The sequence below is a fragment of the Pempheris klunzingeri genome, chromosome 13, assembly GCF_042242105.1.
Source record: "Pempheris klunzingeri isolate RE-2024b chromosome 13, fPemKlu1.hap1, whole genome shotgun sequence".
Classification (NCBI taxonomy): Eukaryota; Metazoa; Chordata; class Actinopteri; order Acropomatiformes; family Pempheridae; genus Pempheris; species Pempheris klunzingeri.
The window spans coordinates 20459850-20486557 of NC_092024.1; the positions used below are offsets into that span (position 1 = coordinate 20459850).

General features: G+C 40.7%; 2 protein-coding genes across 3 annotated transcripts; both read left to right on the top strand.

The window, feature by feature from the left end:
• Positions 1-175: 175 nt before the first annotated feature.
• On the top strand, positions 176-12320 carry fbln5 (fibulin 5). Of its 2 annotated transcripts, none has more exons than XM_070842174.1 (11): positions 176-460; positions 625-679; positions 989-1037; positions 1237-1518; positions 6929-7051; positions 7950-8066; positions 8305-8421; positions 9297-9419; positions 9963-10089; positions 10200-10395; positions 11552-12320. In XM_070842174.1, the coding sequence occupies exons 1-11, from the start codon at positions 417-419 to the stop codon at positions 11711-11713; spliced, it is 1395 nt and encodes a 464-aa protein (XP_070698275.1). In that variant the 5' UTR covers positions 176-416; the 3' UTR covers positions 11714-12320. The 2 variants fall into 2 exon arrangements, with proteins under 2 accessions (XP_070698275.1, XP_070698276.1); XM_070842175.1 differs by having other exon boundaries at positions 6929-6975; positions 7985-8066.
• Positions 12321-15051: 2731 nt separating this feature from the next.
• On the top strand, positions 15052-26427 carry LOC139212121 (tandem C2 domains nuclear protein). The gene is made up of 11 exons (XM_070842589.1): positions 15052-15125; positions 15212-15415; positions 17331-17495; positions 17970-18049; positions 19528-19597; positions 20790-20884; positions 21558-21674; positions 21781-21972; positions 24985-25099; positions 25199-25398; positions 26194-26427. The coding sequence occupies exons 1-11, from the start codon at positions 15059-15061 to the stop codon at positions 26302-26304; spliced, it is 1416 nt and encodes a 471-aa protein (XP_070698690.1). The 5' UTR covers positions 15052-15058; the 3' UTR covers positions 26305-26427.
• The last annotated feature ends 281 nt before the right edge of the window (positions 26428-26708 follow it).

Sequence of the window (26708 nt, forward strand, 5' to 3'; positions counted from 1 at the left end):
TGCCTTTTTGGCCCCCAACAGCACAGGAGTAGCAGCTCGTCGGAGTGAGTGCGCCGCTGTGGGGCCGCTGCCTCTCTGTGCGCTCTGACTGGAGGGGGCTGGCCCTCCCTGATTAAATCCAGCTGTTGTGAAAGTGCTCGGAGGGGGCCCGTCAATTTGCATTGCTAAATAATCTGTATAGTCGACAGAGTGAGGCAGAAACAGAACAGTCCATTTTGAAAAGGCATTCGTGCAACACTTGGTCAATGTACCGAAGCTTCAGCTCGACCAGACAGCGGTTAATGAAAACCTGGTGTCGGCTTTCGCGTAAAGGCGCATAGTTGGGGGGTGGTGTGAGCCCTGCAGGGTAGTGGTGAGGGGATTTAGGGAGAATCTACGGGTCTTCTAAATCTTTCCTTTGAGAGTAAACGTAAACCATGCGTTTTGAAATACGTGGCTTTAGGTTTTACTCCTCTGCAAGGTCAGTAATCTCCATTTCTCCGCTTTGCTTTTGCGTAACGAACTTAGTTGAGTTGTTTTTCCTGAAGTTATGTGTTTGAATGAATATGCAACGGGATGCTTCCTGTTTTTTCACCGGCGCTATCTCTGAGGAGAGATTAAAAACTCGAAATCCTCTCTTTGCAGGATGTTGGCTGCTCTGGTATTTATTCTGCTCTGTATCCAGCCCGGACACGGACAGGTAACAGAGCTCCTTCCTTCACTGAGGTCATGTTTTCAGGAATTTCATTCATTTAGACCAAGATCATGGTCATAGTCTGCAAATGGTGTTGTGACATCTCAATTTGATGTAGTCAAGAAAACTGCATTTAAACAAAGTCAATATGTAAAGATGGGAAGGAAGAACTTGTTTTATTTGCATTTGACTTTCCATAGAAAATAATTTTGTTTGAATAGTTTTTACTAGTTTGTTAGAAAAGAGTCCAAACAACACGAATTATGGTCAAAAGGGCAAACACACTCACATAACCTCTTGATCATCTCTCCTTAGACCTGCACTGAAGGTTTTGCATATGACCGCAGGTCAGGACAGTGTCTAGGTAAGTGACATGACTCTGCTCTCATACTGTTAAAAGCTATAACTGTTTATTGAGAATCTTATCCAGAGTAAAAACACAGAGGAGTGTGGAGCAGAAGAAGTGAACCCTCTACCATGATAGTGAGAAGTAAATGGATCACTAGCCCACAGATGTTCTGGATGCAGGAGTGGCCTTATCAGTGTGCCCCTCTGTATTCCAGATGTGGATGAGTGTCGTATCCTGCCAGATGCTTGCCGAGGGGACATGCACTGTGTGAACCAGAATGGAGGCTACCTGTGCATCCCAAGGAGCTTGTACAACCAGCCGTACAGACCGGAGACTCCGCTCCTGCCTGAGCCAGTTTACCCGGACACATCGCTTGGGCTTTCAGACACCTTCCTGCCAGGTCCTCCGAGATCTGCGGAGCCCAGTTACCCCAGAGTGAGGACCACTGCACAGTGCATCCTGGGATATACTCCTGCAGAGGATGGCACCTGTAATGGTGAGTCACCGTCTGCAGACGTGCTCTCTGGGTGCTCAGATCCTTTCCTTCAGTGAAAGTACCAATACAGTGTATTACTACTTTGTTACAGGTACAAGCAGCTCACCCAGTGGGGAAGTCTAAGGGGGTGTGAGGTGGTTAATAGGGCAGGAAAGAGATTTAAAAACATGGACGAAATACCACCTCACCCAAGTCTGTGGCTCTTATTTATCAAAAGTCTCCTGCTACTCCAAAAGTGCTGCTCATTGTTTCCACTTGTTTTTCTTATACCGGCCACACAAATAGCATTTCATAATTCCAGCCGTTCACAACGGGTCAGCATGTAATCTCATTCATCACAGACAGCCAGTGTTTCCAATGAGCCTGAAGTCAGTTTGCTGTTTCCTGCGGAGAGGGATTGTGACCCCTTAAAAGGAAGTTATGTCTACTTGCCTAACTCCTTTGTCACAGGCTGCTTATGTTCAAGAAAGTGATTTTTATTAGTCAGATTGTTTTATTTTCACTTTTAGGGGCCTGAAGATGTAAAATGATCCAAGAAAATGTATTTTATTTTGTCACCTTGTATCAAATCAGATTAACTTGTGGCCCTTTTGTTGGGATCCACTTTTACATGAATGTTACATCTGCTCTACTGGACTCTAACACTGGTTTCATAATCATGGGAATCTTCATTTTAACTGGTTGTCTTTGCTGCCAACAGAGTGTAAAAGTTGAAGTGATCACACCAAGTTTTAAGAATTATTACTGCATGGCTACCTGTGAGAGGTGGAAGGCTGAATGGTGTCTTTGGTCTCCTGCTGCTATTTTGCAGTTTCCAGCCCCTTTGCTGGATCTTTGCAGTGACTCTGCTTGAAAGATGTGAATGTTGTGAGAAAGCCCGGCCCAGACATCTGCCACCTCCTGCTGTTTGTCAGATGTTGGAGTGAAACTGGATGAATGGGGTGACACGAGGGGAAAGCAGCAGAGGCCAGTGATTCAGTGTAAGTCGTTAAAGTTTGTCGTTGAACTCCGGGGGAATGCATGAATCCATCAGTTCATGGGAGCCCATGTTCTTTGATGCTCATTGCAGCAGCAGCATGTCTGCCGTCGCCGAGCCGAAGCAGAGAGGGGAAATTTCTGCTTTCTGACTGATTCTGTTGAATTTCACAACTGCAAGAGACCCCAGCTGTCTGATAAACACTTAATGTCAGATGTTCCCGCCCAGCTGTCTTAAATACATCTTAACATAATTATCCTAGTGAGTCCAGCTGGGACAAGCTGTTGAAATTGGCCTCCCTGAAGTCCAATAGGGGTGTTTTTTCTGTCGTTTTCAATGAATCAGCCGTGACCATGTAATGAGTGGAAAATGTACACATACAGTTCAGTTTTCTCCCTCTAAAGAGAGCTTTAGGGTTTAACTCATGCACAAATACAGACTGTTTTCTCTTTGTAGGGGAGAGGGTCTGTCAGGGATTCAGCTCGCAACCTTTTGGGTTTGGGTGGGTTTTGGATGGTGTAGTTTGGGTAAACTACACCATCAGAGTGCCAAAGATGAGGTCATTTGTTGCCAAATCTGTGCCCAAGCCGGGCCTGGAGAACAGGCATGCCTCTGTGGGAGCCAATCGTAACGAGTCCTCACACCGCTATGGCGTGTGTGTGTGTCTGTGTCTGTGTGTGTGTGTGTGTGTGTGTGTGTGTGTGTGTGTGTGTGTGTCTGTGTGTCTGTGTGTGTGTGTGTAATGTAAAAGGTTGGTGATTGATGCTTCTATGGGGCAGAAATTGCACAGACTGTGACTTCCTGTCTGAACCTTCAACAAACGTGGCTTTGACTGAAGTTAATGGCACTACCCTCCATCAGTGTCACTAATGGCACCAGTCTGGGAGAACAATAGAAGAAATTAGCCCTCGGGTATGTGCTTATGCATCTGCAGGGCTGCTTTTTCAAAGTCAGATATCACTACAAAGGCATTTTACAAGCAGGTTTATGGTGTTTTATTATATTTTTTATATCCCTCTCAGCTGATTTCTGAATCCCATCCTTGCAGCAGAAAGACATTATTACTTCCCAACCCCTGGTGATGTCTAGCCATGCAGATACACTTTCTAAAACCATGTGCATTAATCTGCTGCTGTAACAGCCTCCGCTCTGCTGGGAAGAAACTCCACAAGATTTGAGAGCCTGGCTGCAGGGATTTGCTCCCATTCACCCACTGATGATGTGTGATAAAGCGCGGCTCACAGCTCATCCAAAACGTGTTGGATGGGGTTGAGGTCATGGCTCTGTGCTGACCGCTCAAGTTCTTCCACACCAATCATTTCTTTGTGGACCTGGCTTTGTGCGCAGGGGGCATTGTCACGTTGAAACGGGAAAGGGCTTTCCCCAAACTGTTGACTCAAAGTTGGAACCAGAATTATAGTCATCATAGTCATCATCAATCATTAAGCTCTCCGATGAATACGTTACATTTTGTTTGTTTAATCTAAACAAAAAAAAAAGAATATAGCCTGGCCCAACTTGGAACCCCAGTTTGTTGCTTTAGCACATTGGTTTTAATGAAACAAACAAGATAAAGAGGTGCTGCTGCGTTGATTTTGGTACTTAAACTAACCATCTCCTGGCTCCAGCCTATTGAAAAGACACATACGAGAGTGGTTTCAAATTCTTCACCAAAGTCACATCAAGTAAAGCTGCTCAGTGTGTTTCACAAAAACTTAAACTATCCTCTTAACTGGAACTTAAAGGCCTTCCCCAAACCAGAGCAGAATTACACAAAAGTATGTGGACAGGGGTGTTCAGCACGTCTTTGCAAAAACAACGAACTGCAGTCTCCCACAGAAATAGTCTTTATGAAAACAGTTCACAGCAGGGTTTATTGATAATCTGAAATAAAGGGCCGTTTCTTGAAAGACAAGTTGCTGACATCGTTTTTCTAAGAACAAATGATATTTCATTCACTGTCATTACTGGATTAATTGCAGAAACATTTGGAGGCAGATAACAAAAGCAAAACTACCTGCATGACCAGACATGAACAGTGGCAGATATGTTTTTATAATTTGGTTGAACTGACCCTTTAAAGCAGGAGCCAGTTCACTAAAACACACTTTCACACATTGTTGTATCATCACATGAACCAGCAGTCTTTAAGTTAAATAAGTCAAATGATGCCTCCTGGGATCGGATGCTCTCCCGTCTGTTAATTTCCTCTCCAGTTTTGGGGGATTTTCATGTTTTTGCTCGACTTGAAGGATTACTCTGTGGCTTGAGAAAAAATTCCAACCTTGTGGGCTTTTGGATAAATGCAAAAGTGCATCACAGCTGATCTGGTGGTTGATTGTGATATTTTTCACATCACACACTTATGAATTGCTTCTGATCATTATCAGTGATAAGTGTGTTTTCCATTTGGTTTGAGAGCAGATGATGAGCTGACATGAGGATCCGGCATTAGCAGCCACTGGGGATTATTTTGAATCAGTTTGTGAACAAATTTGGTGTCGAAATCTTTCAGCTGTTCAGGTTTTCTCAGTTTTCCTACATGTGATCACCATTCGGGCATTTCAGACAAAGCCCATCAATCATGTCTCTCATGAAGCTGATCAGGACTGTCAGCAGCAGCTCATGAAAACAGTCTATATAAGGAGCTGAACTGAAACGCTCCTACAGCTTGTGTGTGTGTGTATGTGTGTCCGTACATTAGAGATCTGCAGTAAGGCTACACATGGGGTGCAGATGAGGATCGTACAGAGAGGTTTTGACTGGTAACTGCAAGCAGGTGCTGAGGCCGTGTAGCTGTTGGCGGGCGGCCGAGCGCTCCGGGCCTCCTCCACCCCCGTGAAGGGCCACTGGTCCAAGTTGGCACAAAGGGCAACGGTCCCACCGACAGACGTTATCGCTTATCATTGCCTGTTAAAACAAAAAGGCCAGGCTCCCACCCACTTCCCCCACCGGTCTTCTAGAGATTGGTGACTTCATGGTCTGAGAACCACAAACAGAGGTTGGAATTTATGATTTGTCATATCCTCATAAGGAAATGTGGCTGTTATGATGTAGAGTGTGAGCTGCTCCAGGGGCGTCAAAGGAATTCAGATTGTAATCTGAGAAATCTTTAATCGTGTGCAAAAACAGTCCTAAGTTGATGCTGCATTGAAATGTGAACTGTTGTGTTAAGAGTTTTTTTAAACACAGGGTGGTGAAAACTTGAGTGTTGGAGAAACAGACTTTTGGCTTGAAGGTTGCCGGTGCAATCTCCAAGCCAGCAGGGACAGTTCTGGTCTAGTGGACATGCTCCCGAGCAAGTAATGTGACTGTGAAACACTGCAGTAGAGTTACCATCAGTAGACTGATGTAGCTTGTGTGACTTGTACTTCTTAATTTGAAATATAACATCAGTACTGTGAATGAGAACAAACCCACTCTGCTCAAACACAGAAAGAAGAAGGGTCAGTCAAATAAAGTGGTTTATTTACTTACTTAATCACTTAGTTGATTAATTAATACAGGAATCTATCTGATTAACTTCTCTAGGTGCCACTAGGGGAGACCAGAGCTGTTGTCACACCTTTTACTCTCGTATTAACGGCTCATTAACAATACATCTTACAGTAGTCACTCCTACGTTAGAGGGAAGCTTTAAGCCTTTGGATGAAATGGATTCATTCTTTGCACTTATTTTGACAGCAAGTTATTAACCATAAAAGACCAAACCCATCACAATGCATGGAGTTAGTGGTCCCTACAGTTTTTATAAGTTTTGAGTTGAGTTTAGAATCACCATCTCTATAATACTCTTATTTTTTGTCTAATTATTTAAACCATAAATGTGAATCATGATTATTTGTTTGAATTATTCTTTGTAAAATGAAGGAATTTTTCTAGCTTTTATTAAAGTCAGACTTTTATAGCAGCTCATTTTGAATATAGCGTCTACTGGATGTCCCAGCTGTGACACTCAACCCCATTCTCCCCTACTAATGATAATAATCATAACCTTTATTTGTATAGCACCTTTCATACACAAAATGCAGCTCCAAGTGCTTTACAACAAAGACATGACATGCACGAGTGCCTCACATTAAACAGGCATAGGATGACCATAAAATATATTAAAAACATCAAAATAGATTGAAATAGAATACATGGAATGAATAATATAAAATGGAAGATAAACCTATAAAAATATTAAATAAAAAAGTCAAAATTGGATTAATAGAAGAATAAATCAAGTAAAATACAGCATTGAAAAGAAGGGAAGTAGTGCACAGTGCAAAGCAAAAACCAAAAACGAGAGATGAGGAGAGTCATAATAAGTTAAAGGCTAAAGAAAAGATACATTTCAGATCAGTTTAAAAACTTTTTGGCCTGCTGGCTTCTCTGATCTCTGCAGGTGAAAGTAACGTCTCCCCTCTCTGCTCCTTCTCTCTGTTCCAGACATTGATGAATGTGAGACAAACTCTCATCACTGTAACCCCACCCAGGTCTGCATCAACACTTCAGGTGGCTACACCTGTTCCTGCACCGAGGGATACTGGCTCATCGGTGGACAGTGCCAGGGTGAGTAGACTGCTGCATTTCTAAACACCAGCGTCCATCGTCAAAGTAATAGTGAAATTGAAAGTGAAGAAATGATTCTGCATTTTTTTTTAAGCCAATTACCTTCACATTGTGTGTACCTAAAATAGAAACTTCAGCTTATGAAAGGCTCTGATAATCAACTTAGAGTCATTTAAAACTCATTTGGGAAAGCTAATTCATCACAGTGATCATTGCTGTTGTACACTAATTGAGTTACTAACAGAAAGCCCCTTAAAAGCCCCTTAAATTGTTGTGCATTAATGTGAAAAATGAATCTGGAAAACAGTGTATGAAGTATAATGTGAATTCAGTGGTTTTATAACATTGAAAGAGTTTGATGTTTTCCTTGAAATCACCAGTAAGAAAGAGTTATAACAGACTCTGGTGGTGTTTTCATGAAGAATAAAGTGGAAAAAGGTGCAGACTAATTATTCATTGAGATGGTGCATCTCTGTGAAGCAGGTTATCACTTTCTGCAAATTAATTGCTTCAAAATTGATGCGGCAGTGAAGCAGATTATGATAAAGAAGCGGTCCATCACACTTGGTCCAGTACTGTAAACAAGAGAGAGAGAAAGTAGGAAATCAGTGCAAGTATTTCCTAAAATTAAGACCACATTACATGTAAGCACTGTTGGCTGATGTAGAGAAAACTATGCTGCTTCCTCTTAAAACCTCCAGCCCTCATCTAGACGGACGGCGCCCTCTTCATGTTACGTGCAGTAAAGCAGCTCAGCACAGTTTTTACCAAATCAAGACGAAGGTGGTGTGTTCACTGTCATACCACAGTCTGGGGTTTTACTTCTGTCTCAGTAAACAGACGTACAGTGTTTGTGTGTTATGGCTCATAACCAGTTTGTTTCTCTCTTTTTGACCAGATATTGATGAATGTCGCTATGGTTACTGCCAACAGCTGTGTGCCAACGTCCCCGGCTCTTATTCCTGCTCCTGCGACCCCGGCTTCATCCTCAACCCAGACAGCAGGACGTGTCAAGGTACACACACACACACACACACACACACACACACACACACACACACACACACACTAAACTGTACATATTGTTTTACATCACTTCGCTGTATGTCTGTTGTACGTCTGTAAAGAAAATACATGCAAAGGTACACTTGAGGAAAATTCAATACACAATCATTCACACCCACATAAACACACACACATCCAGGCTGTGCTCCAGTGTCCTATTAAATTCCCGCCCACTGTTGTTTCTCCAGATGTGGACGAGTGTGAGGATGAACCCTGCAGTCACGGCTGCTTCAACACTTACGGCTCCTTCATGTGCAACTGTGACGAGGGCTTCGAGCTGGCGGCCGACGGCGCTTCTTGCATTGGTGAGACGAGCTGGTTGTGTTTTTTTTGTGTTTTAATGGCGTCTAAACAGCAGTGATGGAAAATAACTATGCACAATTACCCAAGTACTGCACTTTAATACATTTTTGAGGTACTTTTACTTGACTGTTTCAATTTTATGCTAATTTCTAATCCTACATTATAGAGAGAAAGTACTTTTTCTCCATTTAATTTATTTTATGTGTTAAAGTGTCAGTCATAATATTCCAATAATCTGATATATATAATAATGTAACTCTCTGAAAGAGAGAATTCATATTTTAAGTAGATATTACTGTTAATACATTTTGTACTGTAAATCTTGAATGTAAGATTTCAGCATTTTCTGACTTTTAAAATTTTAAATATGTGTTTACACAGCATTAATGTTCAGTAGAGTAACACTTATACACTCTGTTCAAATGAATATTTCACCCAGATACATGTGAATATCTGCTACATAAACTTTACTACTTAGACCCTTTGCAGTTTATAAAGACAAAGTAACATCACTCTAAATGAGCAAAGCTGTACATCTATCAAGTGGATACACTTTAGCTTTATGTGGTCTTTGCTTTGATAATACAATTCATTATTGTATTAAAATTGTGTGTCCATCCATCTGTTTTCTAACCACACACCCTGTGCAGCATCACGGGGGGCAGCAGTCCGTCCCAGTTCAGACTGGATGAGAGGCTGTCATACAGTATAAACTATAGACAGACAAACACACACACACACACACACACACACACACCTATGACCTCTTTAAACCTGCATGTCTCCAGACAAACCATCCACAAACTCAGTCAACCTGGTCAGATTCAAACCCACGACCCTGCTGCTGATCATTAATCCCTTTTTGAATTCCCTGTAGACTTGGATGAGTGCAGCTTCTCTGAGTTTCTGTGTCAGCACAGATGTGTGAACACGCCCGGCTCTTTCTCCTGCATCTGTCCGCCTGGATATTATGTATATGAGGACGGCAGGAGCTGTGAAGGTAAAGTTCAGGAGACGGTGACACAGTCTTTACTGAAGAATGACGGAACTGAATATATGTTAATATTTAATGCTGGTTTGGCCGCAGTTTAGAAGCAGTGTCCCAGGGGGCAAATACAGGGACTCATACAGCTGCATTCAAATTGTTTTTGTGCATGGAAAGCTTTGAATCTAATTTATTCCTGTTTTACTTTGATCCACTGTACAACGAATATTTTCTGTCTGTTACCTAAAATGTGTTTTTTTAGTGGGTTTTATTTGGTTAAAATCTCCACCAGCAATGCTACACTGAAGATATTTAAGGGAATTAAGGCAGCATTTAGACTAGTTGCACATGTTTACTGATCAGTTTTTACATCAGCTAATGCTTAAAACAAGTGTCACCTAATTTATTACTATTATCTGCTCTTTGTTTTTTGTAGCATTTCCAGGCACAATCATATTGTATTGTTGATGCTTTGTAAATGTTGTTTCTCTGAAGATGATGATGATGATGATGATGATGTTTTAACTGACTTTGACTGTTGTGTGTTTGATTTTAAAGATATCAATGAATGTGACACTGGTAACAACACCTGTACAACAGCACAAGTATGTTTCAATTTCCAGGGAGGCTATACATGCCTGGATCCTTTACAGTGCCACCTTCCCTACATAGAAGTTAGTGACAAGTGAGTGTGTCGCTTCATTTCCCCCCCAACTGTTTTTCATCCTTTGAATGCATCACTTGTTTGTTATATTCTCCAAATCTTAAACCAACCTCATGTCTCCTCCTCTGCAGTCAGTGTATGTGTTCAGCTGAGAACCCTGCCTGCAGGGACAAACCTTTCACTATTCTGTACCGACACATGGACCTGTCGTCGGGGCGCAGTGTGCCTGCAGACATCTTCCAGATGCAGGCCACCACGCGCTACCCCGGTGCCTTCTACATCTTCCAGATAAAGTCGGGCAACGACGGGCGAGAGTTTTACATGAGAGTGAGTACTTCAGGGATGAATGAGACACTGACCTTTTAGATAAGAAGGCAGGGCATCTTTGTAACATTTATATATTGATTTCCATTTCTTGTGCAGAGGATTTTCCGAGGATAATCCTCAGGAGCACAGGAAGAGGTGGTGTTTGTGTTTCTCACAGCAGCAAGCAACAGTTTATTTGCAAAAAAGAGAGAAAGAAGTGGGTAGTAAGCCTGAGCTACAGTAGGATGGATTAATAGAGAAAGAACACAGCGCCACCTACTGAACGCAAACTCTAAGCACCAGAGAAGGAAGGAAGTCTTACACAATGAGGTTAACAATCAGCAAGGGATTTGGGGCAAAAAAGGGTCATTCACCAAAGAGTAAAAATCCCAACAGACAGCTTGGAGAACATTTAGAGTATTTAGAGTCTAATTTTAGGTTTAAGACTTTCTTTTAAACAAGAATGTAGATTTGTGTTTAAAAAAAAGCGTACATTAAAAAAATTCTCAGTCAGATTTTGAGGTAAATCAGTTTTTGTCAGTGTACAAACCGAGGAAAGAAATCATTCAGCTCTAATGTCATTTGTTAACATACCAACAGGCGTAGGGAAAAATAAAGCCTGAATTACTGAGACATTTGAACAGATCAGAGCCATTATTCATGTTATCAGTAACACCTGAGCTCTTCCTCCATTAAAAGATCAAAATATCTGCAGTCAAAAACTCTCTGCACCAAGTAAAACACAAATACATGCAGGACCGAATGCCTGTGAAGAGCTGTGAGGATGTAGAACATGTGTGCAGCCAGTAGATGGCGCATTAAGTGTGTGTTATGTGTTTGGGAGGCTGATTTTTGTCATTAAATTCAGGTTTAATACAGACTCAGCAGAGAATGTTTGGGAGGAAACACATTATCTGTGGCATGATTACATGACTGCAGGAGATTTTACTGTTTCTTACTGAGTGACCCTCTGTTGTCCTTGTTCAAACAAGCCCCGCTCTGACCTTACTCACTGTGGAAAACACATTAACTTTCCTTGACTTTGTGCTTGTGTTTGCTAGTTCGATATGATATGACAAAGCCCTGAAACTTTTCCTCCGTCATGCACAGCTGTCAGATTCAACTGTTTCCTGCCCTTCATTCCTCACATTCCTCTCCTGTCTTCCTCATCTTACAGCAAACCAGTAACGTGAGCGCCACGCTCGTCTTGTCACGGCCCATTAAGGGACCAAAGGAGGTGGTGTTGGACCTGGAGATGGTCACGGTCAACAACGTCATCAACTTCAGAGGCAGCTCCATCATACGTCTGACGATATTTGTCTCGGAGCACCCGTTCTGAGCGTCCCAAATGAACTTCACCGCCCCAGAGAATCAAGTTGCACTTGCCTGCAGCTGATGTCGTGGTTTGTTTGAGACAGCTCATCATTTTTTTTTCTCTATTATTATGTCATCCTCACTAAAGACATGTCCGATAAAGACTCAGCCAAGATCAGCTGATGGGAAAGCATCCCTGTGCTCGAATCCCCAGCCTGGTTTAATGGACTCTGAGCTTTTATGGCTGCGATATGGACTTTCAACACAGAGGGATATTTATGGTGTACAATTTCTGACATCCTGTATTTAGAAAAATGGCCTGAAAATGATGGGAATCAACCCATGTATACACAACACAGTTTTTATGAGATTCCCCAGTTGTCTGTGAATTTTCACCCCTTTAGATAAGCTGTGAAATTGACTTTGATACACCCGAATTCAACAGCTGTCGCTGCAGCATGAGCACCATCACTGTCATGTTTTTTTTGAAGCAGGAAGAGAGATGGTTATCTGAGCAGAAGTGTATCTGTGCATTTGCAGTGGCAGTATTTGAAATGATGTAACCAGTCATCCAGTCATTAACTGAATTATTGATCACAGTTTCTTTTAGACCAATAAAAGTCTTCATCACACAGCTGTCCCTGGCATGAGCAGGCTCCTGAAACTACAGAAGAAGTTGGGATTATAATAACAAATTTAGGGGTTTGGGGTAAGTAGAACAAATTTGGGGATTATACCAGCTCTTTTTTAAGCACTGTACCAATTGTTGGTGCAGCACTATAACAATTTGAAATTCTGTTTGGGATTATAATTTGGGGATTTTACTGTAATATATTACTGGTGACTATAACATATAATTGTGGGGTCTAGAGGCACTGAAACTAATTTGGGGAGTTTATCAGCACATTCTGGAGCACAATAACACATTTTGGGATTATATTAATTAACAAACTTTGGGCAGCCTTGTACCAAATTAAATAAAAAAAACAAAACTTTGAGGGCAATGTACCAAATTGGGGGGATTTAGGCACATAATAACAACAAACCTTCCCCTCACAACTGTCCTGAATTTATGAAACTAAAGCAAACTGTTTGGATTATAATGTCAAAGTTTTTGGTACATCAGCACATTTTTGACAATGGAGGACATTTTAATAGAGCTTCACTAAATTTGGGAGATTTTGCCAAACAATATCGGGACCATAACAAATAACAAGTTAACATAACAAGTTTTGGGTCAAAAACTCTGTATTTGGAGTACAATAACAACTTTTAGGATTATAACAACATCGATGTTTGAACATCATATTAAACTATCAAATTTAGGGATTATATCGATGTGTAAATGTGGAGTTGAGTAAAACTAATTTGTGGATTGTATCTGCACATTTTGTTGCACTTCATCAGTTTGTAGCATTGGAAGATTATTTAGCAAACTGTGGGATTATGACAATTAAATACAAGTGACATTAGGAGGTTTGGACGCACAATAACACAAAAATGTCTTCACCATCTACTTCCTCCAACTGTTGAAACTGTGGGTGAGACTCTTCAGTACATAAAGATGCTCTGAAGCTGGATGGACGCCAAGTTCCTTCCAGGATGAGGTAAACAGTGATGAGATGTGGACTGAAGAGCGAGAAAAATAAAATGACAGCGAGCACACAGTGACGATGAGTGGGGCGAAGAAAACAAACAAAGAATCAAAACTGAAAGTGGTGCTCTCACCACTGTTCGGGGAAGAAAGTGCAAACACACAGAGGCAGACCGGGAAGCAGAGAGAGAGAGAGAGAGGGAGGGAGAGAGAGAGAAGAAGAGTAAGTGGGAGGGAGAGAGAGGGTGAGTAAGAGAGGTGGGAAGGAGAGACAGAGTGGGAGGGGGGCAGAGAGAGAAGGAGAAGGAGAGGGAGAGAGAGAGAAGGGAGAGAACCCTTTCTCTCAGAGGCAGACCGGGAAGCAGGGAGAGAGAGAGAGAGAGAGAGTGAAGGAGTGTTAGGGGGAGGGTGAGAGAGAGAGAGAGAAAAGGAGAGAGAGAGAGGTAGAGGTAGAGTAACTGAAGTCCACCATAAACCTGAGCTCTGTGGCATTTCCCTGCAGTCTGCCTGTCACTGAGCTGCACGGCTGGACGCTCAGAGTTGATCCTGTCAGTGAAAACATCGTGTGGGTGAGTCTCTGTTCTTCCTGTTTTCTAATTGAAGTGATGCTTTAATTGTTCTTTAGTGTGTCAAAAGGTTACAGCGACACAAATCCCTTCATGCGCTCAGCACAAAGCTCAACAAGTGCTGCAAGGTCACACAGTTTGTGTTTGACTGTAGTTGGTGGCGATCATGAAATAATTCAAACTCTTTTCACTTTTTGCTGAGTGTTTAAACATGTTGAGCCTTTGTTATTATTATTATTTATTTGTATTCATAATTAGTTTGGTGTTTTGGTTTCCTCTTATTGTGTTTGAACATCCTCACAGCCACATTTGGGGATTGAAAAACATTAAGACAAATTCATCGGTTAAAGTTAATGAAATATACCAAATTGTGATTTCATGAGTTTATAACACATTTGTATTTATAATAATATCAAATAAAGTAAAATCAAACACATTTTGGGGTCATCACACCAAATGTGGGCATTTGGGTTTGACATCAAATCACAAACTTTGGGATTTATGAGAAAAATAACACATTTAACAGCAATATATCCGTACGTTACTAAACTATTACGATACTAAAGTATTGCCATTGTTGGGGCACAACAATAAACTAATATAATGATATAATGAACAAATGATGTTGCTCTAACACCGAAATTTGGATATTTTGTGCATTTCACCACATTTCTGGGATTTGGAACAACTTTTAGGATTATAACGAGTCATTGTTTGAACACTATACCAAATTTGAGGACAAGTAGAACAAATCTGGGGAACATATCAGCACTATACCAAATGGTTTTGCCAATGGGGAAGCATTATAACAAAATATACATAATAAATAGGGGGTGAGGGGATTTTACCAAATTTTAGGCTGCAGTAGATTAAAGTTTTGGATCAGTGTAACACATTTTTTGAAATGCAATACAAAGTTCGGAGATTGTGATTTACAAATTTTTGTGATTTACAAATGTTAGGGGCGCTATGCCAAACTTGGAACAATAACAAAGTTTGAGGTTAAGAAAAATTAATGAAATGTAAATAAATGAAATGTCGGGGGTCAATATAACAATTTTAGGATTGTCGGTGTTTGGAGTGATATTGTTATGAACTCCTGATTAGGTGCCCAGAAAGACTTGATCTGACCCTGGTGGTGTCACTATTTACTGTGTGAACTCTAACTTCCACTTATTCTTTCATCAGTCAAATATTTCCAGTTGCAGCCATGGAGTGCCTCAAAGACTGCTGCAAGAACTTCATGAGGAAGAAAGGGAAGGAGCATGAGAACCAAGGTAAACTAACGTCCTGCACAGCTGCATATCAGGCAGCTCTGACGGAGTGTTTTGTTTCTGATTGTGTGATTTCCTCTGCTTTCAAGTGATCACACTGAAGATGCCTCCTAACAAGGCAGCGGCATCGGGATGGGAGCCGGATGAAGGGAGAAGGGGGGTCACAGAAGACTACCTCCTGTCCAAGCTGCCCCCAGATGGCAGAGAGGTGCCGTTTGTCCTGCCGACATTTAAGGCCTCCTACATCCAACCCAGGGGCTCCCGCTACCCCAATTTACAGTCTGGGCCGCAGAGTACGTACCAATTAAGAAATAACATCAGCTGCCTGTTCTCCATTTGTTTGCAATGAAAGATGCTCTATAAGTTTCAGATCTTATGAGATAAAACATATTACCTATATACTGTATTTAGTATTTTGAATCTGGCTATATGTACATGTTTCTATCTACATCAATGTATTATATATTAATGCGTTATTCATTTTTGGATTCTTACCACCATGTGGGGGTGTGGATGCTTAAACAGAGTGGGGTTGAAATGTTGCTAGACTAATCTATACAATAATGTGCAAATGATCCGTGAGGGAAACTTTGTAGAAACCCTTCCACTTTTGTTTTTTCTCTCCAGAAATGAGACTGGACTTTTGGTTTCTTTACTGACTCAAACTTTATGGTTGGCAGAATTGGACTTTGTGGGTCTGGTCTAATCAGTCAGAGCAGCTTTGGGCCAGTGTTCATATCGAGAACAGAACCACAGAACCAATATCTGGTGTGTGATTCAGCATAAGTTTTACCATGAGGATTCACTAAGGGGCCAATATATCTTATGTCCTGAGATTCAAACTCCATCAATCAGCCAATCAGTTTCCTTAAAATAGCTTTTATTGTAATGTACTTTTTAAAAAAAAAGTGATTTAGAGATGAAAAAGTCACAGAACATTTGAATATTTTCTCCTTCTTAGTTTCAAAGACAAATTTCTGAGTTGAATATACAGTACAGGCTTGAGCTGGATGATGTCTGGTCCTCTTTCCCCAGAACAAAGCTGATACTGTAGATACTCCTTTACAGTTGGTTGACTACATGGGTTAAGTGCCAGAAACAGCCTCTTTGATCCTCCTCCTTCTTTTCTTTTTTTCTAGCAAACAGCTTCTCTGTAACATCTGACAGTTGATCATACCGACAGTATACCGACAGCCACGTGTGTCTGTTTCTAGACCACTTTTCTGACTTGAGTTTCTCCAGATGTCCATTAGTTTGATGAGACAACAATCAAATCAGAATTATGTTTGAGTGATATATTTTCACCCCCAACAGCGCCCTCATCGGGCCATTTATTTGCCTTAAGAGGCTGGACAAATTGATTAAAAAGGCCACCTCTGTTATTGGAGCGGAGCAGGACTCTGTGGTGTCGGTGGCGGAGAGGAGAACTTTAAACAAAGTGCTCTCCATCATGGATAACAGCAGCCACCCACTGTGTCAACTGGTCTTTCAGTGAGAGGCTGCTCTCAATGAACTGCTCCACAGACAGACTTCGGAGGTCCTTCCTGCCCGGAGCCATAAGACTTTTTAATGCAACCCTGGGGACGGGAGGGAGATGAGTAGTGGGTCGGAATTTGCACATCATTGCACTGTCTGCTATCTTATGGCTGTTTATTATTTATTATTTTATTATTTAGCTGAGAGAGAGTGTGGTGCTGTGTTACTGAGCAGCTGAATAACTGAATTTCCTTCAGGATCAATAAAGTATTCATCTATCTTATCTATCTATCTAAAAAGCTTTCTGTCCAATGTATGATAGAGGAATTTTATTAAGTTCTATAACTTGAATTTTTGATATTAATTACTGTACAACAGGTCAGTCAGCGAGTGTCTCTCTCTCTCGCTGCATAGTTCAACAAGGGTGTAACAACACATAGTAATGTAATCTTCAACACAGGCTTATGATAAGGTGAAGGTTAGTGTGACTGATACATTTTACTCCACCCCAACAAACTCAGCCGTCACTACCATAATGCCTGATGCATGCATCTCAGTTTCATTAAAATCAGCTCAGAGGTTACTGATGTATGACATTTGATTACACAAAGGACAAGTACCAGGATATCCTGATCCTACATGAATGGCTGCAGGCTTTTGGTTTACTGACTGAAAAGAATCATTTGGTCAAATTAAAGCATGCTGACCTCCTGCCCTGCGGTCTGTCTGCAGGTTCAGCCCGCTGCACGTATGCAGAGAGGAAGGCAGAGCTGCTGGGCTCCAGTCAGTTCACCTACAGCCCCGAGTCCAGCTTCCATCAGGGTCACATAACCGGGTACGTCTCCCCAGGGTCCATCCGCCGCGACACACTGAAGAACAAAAACTCCAGTCCTCCAGGTAACAGACGCAGCATCAAAAAGTTTATCCATGCTTCTCTCAAATTGTGAATATAAATGATTTTAAAACAAAAAAGTGAGCAGAAACTTACATTATTTAATGACAAATATTTAGCATGTTGGTAAGATGAGTCACAGAAGAAAATATGTGTTTGTAATTAGAAATCAATCATCTGTACATTTACATTTTCTAAAGAGTTTACTGTGACATTAAGTTGATTGTGATGCTAAATATGAAATCTGTAAGTTTTTGTCAGGATATCTGCAGTTATATACATTATGATGGTGTGGACAATCATTATTATATGATACCTACACAGCAGTTAATCCAGATTTACAGTTTTTATGCAGGTGTGTAGTGAAAAAAGTTGTAAATACAGGGACAAGCAATATTCTGTGTATCTGATTTAATATCAGATACCTTCTGATGGACATGTAATTACAAACCACCTCAATGTGGACTGATGTTTTGCAGGCTGGACTCTGAGGCCGGGCGGTGAGCAGCGACTGAGCAGCTCCATGTTTGATCTGTCCAGCCCTCAGAGTCGCATGCAGGTGAGACTGCGCTCTATCTAATCTGTATTCACACAGCGTTTCTCACCCTGTGTCAACTGAGACTAAATATAGTTTTAGAGTTTCCACTGTAGTCAACAGCACAGTGGAACAGTGAAGACAAACCTCACAAGCTGCTAGGTTGATAAAAGGGACAAAGTGAGGGGGTCACTTCATCCACTGAAAAAGAAGCAGGTGTTAACCCTCAATGACGCGTCTGAATATTATGTAATGATTAACTATATTTAAAAGTTTTGAAATTGAAAAGATACAATTAGCCTGTTTCCCACAGTCTTTTAACTATTCGTTTAAAGTTATAATTCAACCAACTTTATCAGCTTATTAGTGATAAGTGTTTTACCAACTGATCTGAGGCTGACAGCAAGTAAACTATCATCTCTTTTTACACTCCATTTTAACTATTAACTGCTTGATTTATCGATTTATTCAGTAATACGACTTCTCACAAAGTTTAGTACTAGTTTATGTCCAATTTGGGACTCTAGATAGCTTTATTTATTTAGCTTTATGTTCAGTCTGTAATTAGATTAACACATTCAGAGATCTTCTATTCATTGCAGGCACTTAATAATGGAGGTAAACTTCTTTTTTGTAAAATTGTTATGAAAACTGATGAAAGTGATGATTGCGATGAGTCACTGGAGATATATTTCAGCTGCAGCACTTGTGATTCAGCTGTTGATTGTCTTGGGCAAAGTCAAATATAATCAGAGTCACAATACACAAAACAATGACTAGGTTTGGGCGTATCTCGTTGGTCTGTAAAGGATGTGGTGTAGTATTCCTTTCAACACCCCCTTATTATTTAACATGAATGGTTGAGGCTGTGTTATAAACAATCAATCTAGCGTCTCGCCCAAAACCTTGATAAACGCTACAGTATCTCATTGAGGGCTCTCAATGTGACAAACGTCAGAGCAAAGTTAAAGCAACGCCTTCATCGATTTGCATATTTGGAATCAACACAGGTACATTTCTGTTCACATTTCTTATACACGTGCGTGTAAAATACAGTTCAATTAGCAAATGTTTAGCTTGGCAACATTATGAACAAACAGTAGTAAGTAATGAAAATGTGAAAGGCACAGCACCTTGGCAATATATCTAAGAGTAAACAAATAAACCTGGGCTTCCAGTACGAGGATGTGAACTAAAACCTGCAGGTAAAGAAATGAGAACCAGTGAGAGGTAAGACTTTGGTGATCTTTTCCTCTAGTGCCACCATTAGGCTGACATTTCTGGTTTTGTGTGAAATGTCTCTGCAGCTATTCAATGGATTGGCATGAAATTCGGCACTCATGGTCCCCAGAGGATGAATTGTAATAACTTTGATCCCCTGACTTCTCATCTAGTGTGGCTGTAAACTCTTAGTCTTCTTGTTAGGTAATAAAGTTTTGGGTTTCAATGGAAAAAAAACAGTGAACCTGTCCATCTCTATGTGTGCTTTGATTCACCGGCAGCGCTTCGACTCCGTCTCCAGTGTCCTCAGCAGCACGTCCTCCATGATCGGCTCCATTGAAAGCAGCTTGGGTAACTTGAATACAAATTTATCTTCACCTACAACTTTCCCTTTCAAACTTTCAACTTGGATGAGCCGTATCAGTCCACCACCTTCCTCTTTTTAGTGGGAGAAAGGTGGTAGACTGACACACACACACACACACACACACACACACACAAAAACCCCAATGATTTAGGTCTGATTAAGATCACTCTGCATTGTGCAATCATGAAAGGGCAGGCACAGTAATCACTTCCAAATGTTTTCACTGCAGTCCACCATTGAGCTCCAGAGATAAGCCTTGTTACGTAAAGAATGTATTATTCCATGAAGACAAGCAGCTTTGTTATAATAAGAGATAAATTAAAGATAAAATTGTTTTTCCTTTAAATTGCAACCCATGTTATAAATTTCAGTATCTCTCGCTCTGCCATGGCAATTTATCACTACTATTATTTCTATTTAATTTGTTTTCCTAAATATCATGAACCATTAAAACAATAATGCTGCTTTTCTTGGATGGTTAAACACACACTGTATAGCTCTGTGTAGCTGTTGTGTTCTAGCAGTCCAGTAGACACTTTGTCTGAATACAGCTGGAGAGACAGCATGAATAAAAGATGATAACGAGTCAAGTCAACCTTACTTTTATATGTGTAGCACTTTTCATACACATGTCTACACTATGTGTTTTACGCACTAGTAACAATACATCCATACAAGTGCAGAATATGAATATACCTGTCAACAGGAGTTTGTGCTATTATACAAAGAATTAGTGCAGAATATACACAAGCTCACACACAAAACACACACAAACACAAAGTGCGTACATAGACTTTGGTGAAAAATTAGGTTTCTACCCTGCTTTTAAAAGTGTAAGTGTAACGAGGGAGAAAAGGCCAGATTTTCCCTAAATCCAGTAGAGCATATCACTTAGAAGATCTTGTTGAACTTAGTTACCCGTCTAAATTTTATGTTAGATTCCCACCTTTGTGTTCAACCCACAGGAACTGACATAGATGAGAAAACCCAGAAATCTGAAATCTTACATAATAGTTTCAGATGTATACATTTGCATCTTTATTAGCTTTTTACACCCACCAACAACCTAATATAACCACACAATATATCATATCTACATTTTAACATTGTGTCCAATAACATCCAATAATTTGTTCCCATAATTTGTGCTTCTTTCGTCTCATTAAAATGTTGCAGAATCCATCATTCTGTCTGGGGACGAGCTGGGGAAGGTGTGCGTCCGACTGAGCTACCAGGAGGCTCTGGAGCAGGTGTGGATCACCCTGGTCCAGGTAAGGTTACATGCTGTGAGGAGAGGGGGGCGTGAGAGCACAAAAAGCTCCATTATGCTCCTCTGCAGCATTTCTCAATGGACCCTCTGTGTGTCCAGAACACAGGTCTCTGTTAGTTCCTCTCAGTGCTCTATTAACTTTGGCTCGGACACTCGGGAGGGAAAGGTGGTTCTCTTAAGAAACAGAACCGTCCCCATTGATGCTAAAACACTGTCATCCGTGTATCTGAGGAAGTACGCATTCACAAAATAGGCAACACCTACAGTGTGTGTATTATGCATTAAATGTACGTTAACAGTTTTAAGGCTTTAATGCAGACACAGGGGCAAAAGGGGCTCCTCTTTCACATCAGTGCAGCACTTGAACTTTTTGAACATTTGGATGAACAATTAGGACATTGTGGTTGCACAAATGTACTTGTTATGTGCCATTATACCAAATATTTAGTCTTTCCTGGAGCATAAACCAAGCACATCCTGCTTAAATAAAGGTTGTAAAAAAGAAGAGTACTTAAAGCATTAATTCAGCCTGTTGTTTCTTGAAATATTAAAAAACAATAAAAACAGAATAATGACGCTCACATATACACAAGTAGAGCAGTTTGTCCTAAACTGGTTTGCTTAAGAGTGTTTTAGTCTATAAATAGATCTTCTTTTTCCTCTTTCATTATCAGTGTTCAGACCTCAACCTTTATCCAGATGGAGTGGAGCAACAAAAGATTGGATTTAAAGGGATCATCACCATCCCCAAACCGATACAGTTCAAGAGCTCGATCAAGGAGTACTGTCAGGTAATACCGAGGTCTGCTGTCTTAAACCTGATGAAACTCCAAAGCAGAGAATTTTTTTCGTTCATGGCCACATAGACATTACATAACCACTCCCTCTGCTCTTTAGGATGTGCCCTTCATGGAGACCTTTGTGTTTGCGCTGCGTCTCCAGCAGTTGCGCTGCAGTGCTTTGGTCTTGCGGCTGCAGACACACAGCCAAAGGAAACGTACTGTTGCTGAATGCGTCCTCTCCCTCCGACAGCTCGGTCCTGAGGAGACAGAGCACTGGCTCGACCTCAACCCTCCGTCCAAATCCTCTGTGAGTGCGCACTTCACATTTTATGAGTCAGGCCTGTGGCACTGAAGTCTGTTTTTGGTTAAGTCTGGTGTTTTTGTTTTCATTACATTGACTGTCACTCATGTTTATAGTGGCATTAGTATGGTAACACAGTATGAGAACAATTAACGATTACCAGGATTAAAGAATGATTGTCTAAAACCAGAAGTAACTCATAGACACACAGACTGCACCACTTTTCACATGGATGGTCCCATTTTTATGCAAATAAAATGATGCCAATAGCTACAAGGTGCACTTAGGTACTGGGTCAGTCTACAAACTCTACAGTCGGAGGAAAAAGTGTCTCATAAAGGTCAATTGTTCTGATAGCAGATTATTCATAGAGAAATAATGCTCATACATTTATATTGATTATGATGTCCTGAAGCTATTTTTTTATTTTCATTTACTACTAAGCATGCTAACATGCTCAAAATGGATCTCCAAAATAATGTAGGCTATAGTCCTGTAAATACTGGATATGAGATTTACTGATATAGATTTTTAAAGAGTTAAAACAAGACAAGAGCCTACAGCTATGTTACTGAGGCACAGTGGTAGTGTCTTTAAAAATGCCATGGAAGTCCATCTAACAGTTGTTGACAAATTTCAGTCTGGCCCAAAGTGGTGGACTGCCTGACCGACCATCATTGACATTCATGCTGCTAGCTTGACTGAAAATACACACGTAGTGGCTTTAAGTCTTGATGTGCATTTGTACCCTGTTTAGTCCAGATTTTGATCTGCTAGCTGACCTTGACTCCAAAATGCAAAGAGTAAAATCAGAGTTTTGGTTCAGGTATGACAACACAACAACTAAAACAACCAAGAAAATAAAGACAGAGGTGCAAATAACGACAGATGTTAGCTGATGTTTGCACACGCAGTCCAAGTAGACCAGTCTTGATAATCTGTTCATTAGTAATAAAGTTCATAATGGCTGATGCAAATGTACCTTATACATTCTTGGTTGTAACAATTAGCTGATGCTGTCTTACTCACTGTCCAGCTGTTGTTGCTATGAGGAAGAACTTGCAGTGTGGGAATATCCCAGACTTTTACTACACATTCTTCATCATTTCCTCTGCTGGCTGCTGTCTTTTATCACCCCATTGTATGTGCACAGTAAATAAGAACAAAGCACTGTGTGTGTGCCTCATAAAACTGTCCCCATGATGCATTGTAGCCCACTGGCATGTACCATACTCGAGGCCCTAACAGGGTAATATTGACGTTGAGTCAGACTTTATGTTATTGCATAATCACAGCAAAAAGAGAAAGGGGATTCATTATCGAGGGAAATTGGGGAACAGGCTTTTATTGGAGAGAAGAAACCAAAGTGTGGATTCTGAAAATGGAAGACAAGGAAAGTAGGTCAAACCTCCAACCATTTCAGCAGCAGAGAGTGGTTTTGTTGATAAATGGATGTATGTCTAGCCAGTGATGGTAAAATGTGAACTTAGAGGATCAGACAGTGAATCATCATTAGTTTCTCAGAGGCACAATTTGATTCAGTGACTGATTTTTACCCATCTGCTGGGCACAAAAGGCACAAATTGTACAAATCAATGTCAGAGGCTCTTAAGGCTTAAGACAGCTGAACTTGTGGAAGTCTCAAACAAGAAAAAAACATCAGTAACATTTTGAACAGAAGCAGGGCAGTCTGAGATGAATCATGCAACAAGACCAAGTGTGTAGAGGCTCTGAGTAGCTGAGCTGCTGTGGTGGTGATACAGCAGTGCAAACATGCTCTCAGTGATGATCTTTAGCAGGTATAATGTTTACCAATTTAACTTAGCGTGTTAGCTTTCCAACATTTCCTGATTGGCACTAAGCACAAAGTACAGCTAAGGCTGATACGAATGTCTTAAGTTTGCCAGAGGTTTGGTCCTAAACCAATAACCACCAACGTGTTGGACAAATAAAATCTTTGACCTGATGATGGTACAGAAGAAAAGTCAGAGGATAACCAAAGTCATTGCCGTTCAACATGAATGTCGAATTGTATGGCAGTTCATCCAATATTTGTTCAGATTCTTCACTGAAAGCTACGAATGTTAAACTCACGGTGACACTAGTCTAAAGTCATAACATCATGTCAATCTGCTGCTAATGGTAAAGTTAGGGAGTCACCTGTATCAGAAAGAAGGATTAACAGAGTGCTGATCTTATGATGTCTATGAGCACAACACAATAAACAAATAAGTTTATGATTACGTTTTTGAAAGTGAAATTCACCAGAAAAATCTATTTTGGAGAATGAAACTATTGCTATTGTTAGAAATTACAGTAAAATCTAGTTATCCCATTTGAAAGCCAAATGTAATATCTGAGACATTATTAATCTAAGTTGGTGGAACACAGAAAAATGAGAAATACAATAACTGGTCTGGTGGAGCACTGAACTACAGGTCAGAATATGAACCTCCTCAAACTGCTGGTTTTGATGGTTGATGCACTTTGTACTTCTGGCCCTTTTTTTTTTCTTTTGAAAAATGACATCTTTTTGGCCAATAATTAAAGGTCAATCTGTTGTAGCTTTAAAATAACAAACTCCAACAAGCTCCAACTGACACCAAACAGCCGTCTTGGCAATTTCCACTGATTGTTCTGAGTGAGCTGCGATAAAAGGTCAGAGTTTTGAACTCTAAAAGCCTGTAGCTGCTTAAGTGCCAGTCCAGTTTTGATTTAACTTGGCAATGAATGGTGCAAACATGCAAACAGGAAATACACAGTATGTCTTGCCTTACAGTTTCCTTGTACAATCAATGAATGCTTAGAAGATGCTTGGGTAATAATGATGATAATAATAATAATAATAATAATCCTTTATTGATCCCCATGGGGGAAAGTCAGGTGTTGCTATACAAACTCAGCACTATAAGAAACACCCATATAAAAATGTGAACACCAAAAGAAAATGTAAAAACATTCTGATGTTTTGACACACGGTTAGGGAACAGGGAAATATAATTGAATATCCTCTTTCAGGTGTCTCACTCCGAGCTGCATCTCACCACCTGCTTTCAGCCAGTCAACAATCGCATTCAGCTCCAGGTCCTCGCCGCCCAAAACCTCCCAGCATCCTCCTCACCACTAACTCAAGGTAGGTGTCACTGGAAATGACCTGAAATCTACTGTGAAGTCCTGTGTGGCTCATGTGAGTAACCACAGTGTTGTTTCCACCTCTTGCTCCCCTCTAAAGGTTTCTTTGTCAGGGTGGAGATGCTCCAGTTGGGGCAGGTGGTAATGAAGAAGAAGACTCGCGCACTGAAGGCCTCCGGGTGTCAGTGTGAGTGGGCGGACACTTTTCACCTCCCTCTGGCTGCGTTAGACCAGAACTGCTCGCTGTCAGTCAAACTCTACAGCCGGAGCTCGGTCAGGAGGAAACAGTGTCTCGGACAGGTCAGTTGTTCTGATTTTAACGAAGAAATAATACTCAGACATTTCTTTTAAATATGATTCCCTAGAGCACATGGATGGTGCTCTCTCAGTACTGCTTATATGGTAGAAGTGGACAAAACAGTCTCGCCTCCAGGTCCATTTTGTCATCGCTCTGGAGCTTTCAATCATACTGTATGATCTCCAGTTGTAGATTTTTGGGACTTTATTTATCATAAACTATCAGGTCTCTATCAAGGAAAGCTTAAATTATTATAGGTCCGTTCAAAAAAGAAGAGAAAGAAGAACTAATTGTTACAGTGAAAAAGGTTTTCATGGCCATGTAGAAGTTACATTTTCCAATTTGTCTAAGTGCTTCCTCAGTCTAAAAATAAATGCAAAATAAATCTAATTAATCTAATTAATTAATAAACCAATCAATAAAGAAATACAATCAAGCCCATATTTACTTATGTATTTCTAAGCTAAATTATCATCCATAAGGAGAGCATCTGTAACTTTTGCTGAATTTTGCTAAGGGGTAATTACAGCATAATGTAATGAATACTGGTTCTCTAATTTTGTTTGTGATTAAACCATTGAAATATTATAGTTTATTTGTGACATGCTTAAAGCCACTAAGCTACTGGTCATACCAGACCACCTAAAGCTACAGCAAAACACCCGAGTGTAAGTTTAAAGGGTGTTTCCAGGCCTCATCTTTATATACAGACTTGTCCTGAGGAAAAGATTTGAAGATAATTGGAGATTAAATTCAACAAGCAGAGGAATGACTGCCTTCCCATTTGTTTGTGGCAGGTTCAGCTGGGATTCGACAGCCCTGTTGCAGAAGCAGTGGAGCAGTGGAAGGACACGATGGCTCACCCAGAGAAAGTGGTGTCTGCGTGGCTCAGGCTGAACACTGCTTAAAACTCTTCTCCTAACTTCGTTTTTACACACTTCTGCTCTCATGCTGCAGGACCAGCTTTTCCAGTTGTCCGACCACAGGCCTGTATGCTAGCTGAGTCGACTCTGATAGACTCTGATAGACTCCGATAGGGCTCTGAACGCCCTGGGACCAGATTTCCACAGAGACAGTTCAGGTGCTTGATTGTAAATAGGGGTTCCGAACAAAGTGTAGGTGCTGGAAAAGGTTTTTTTGTGTTTTTTGTGTAAAGAGAAATATGTTTTCTAATAAGAAAACAGTAGAGCATTTGTCCTATTGTCAACAATTCAGCTGCATAGCATTTAGCTGTATATAAAGCTGTATTTTGCAAGCCACATGCCTTGTGTATATAAAACCTATAAACCTTGTCCCTCTGCGTCAGTTAGAT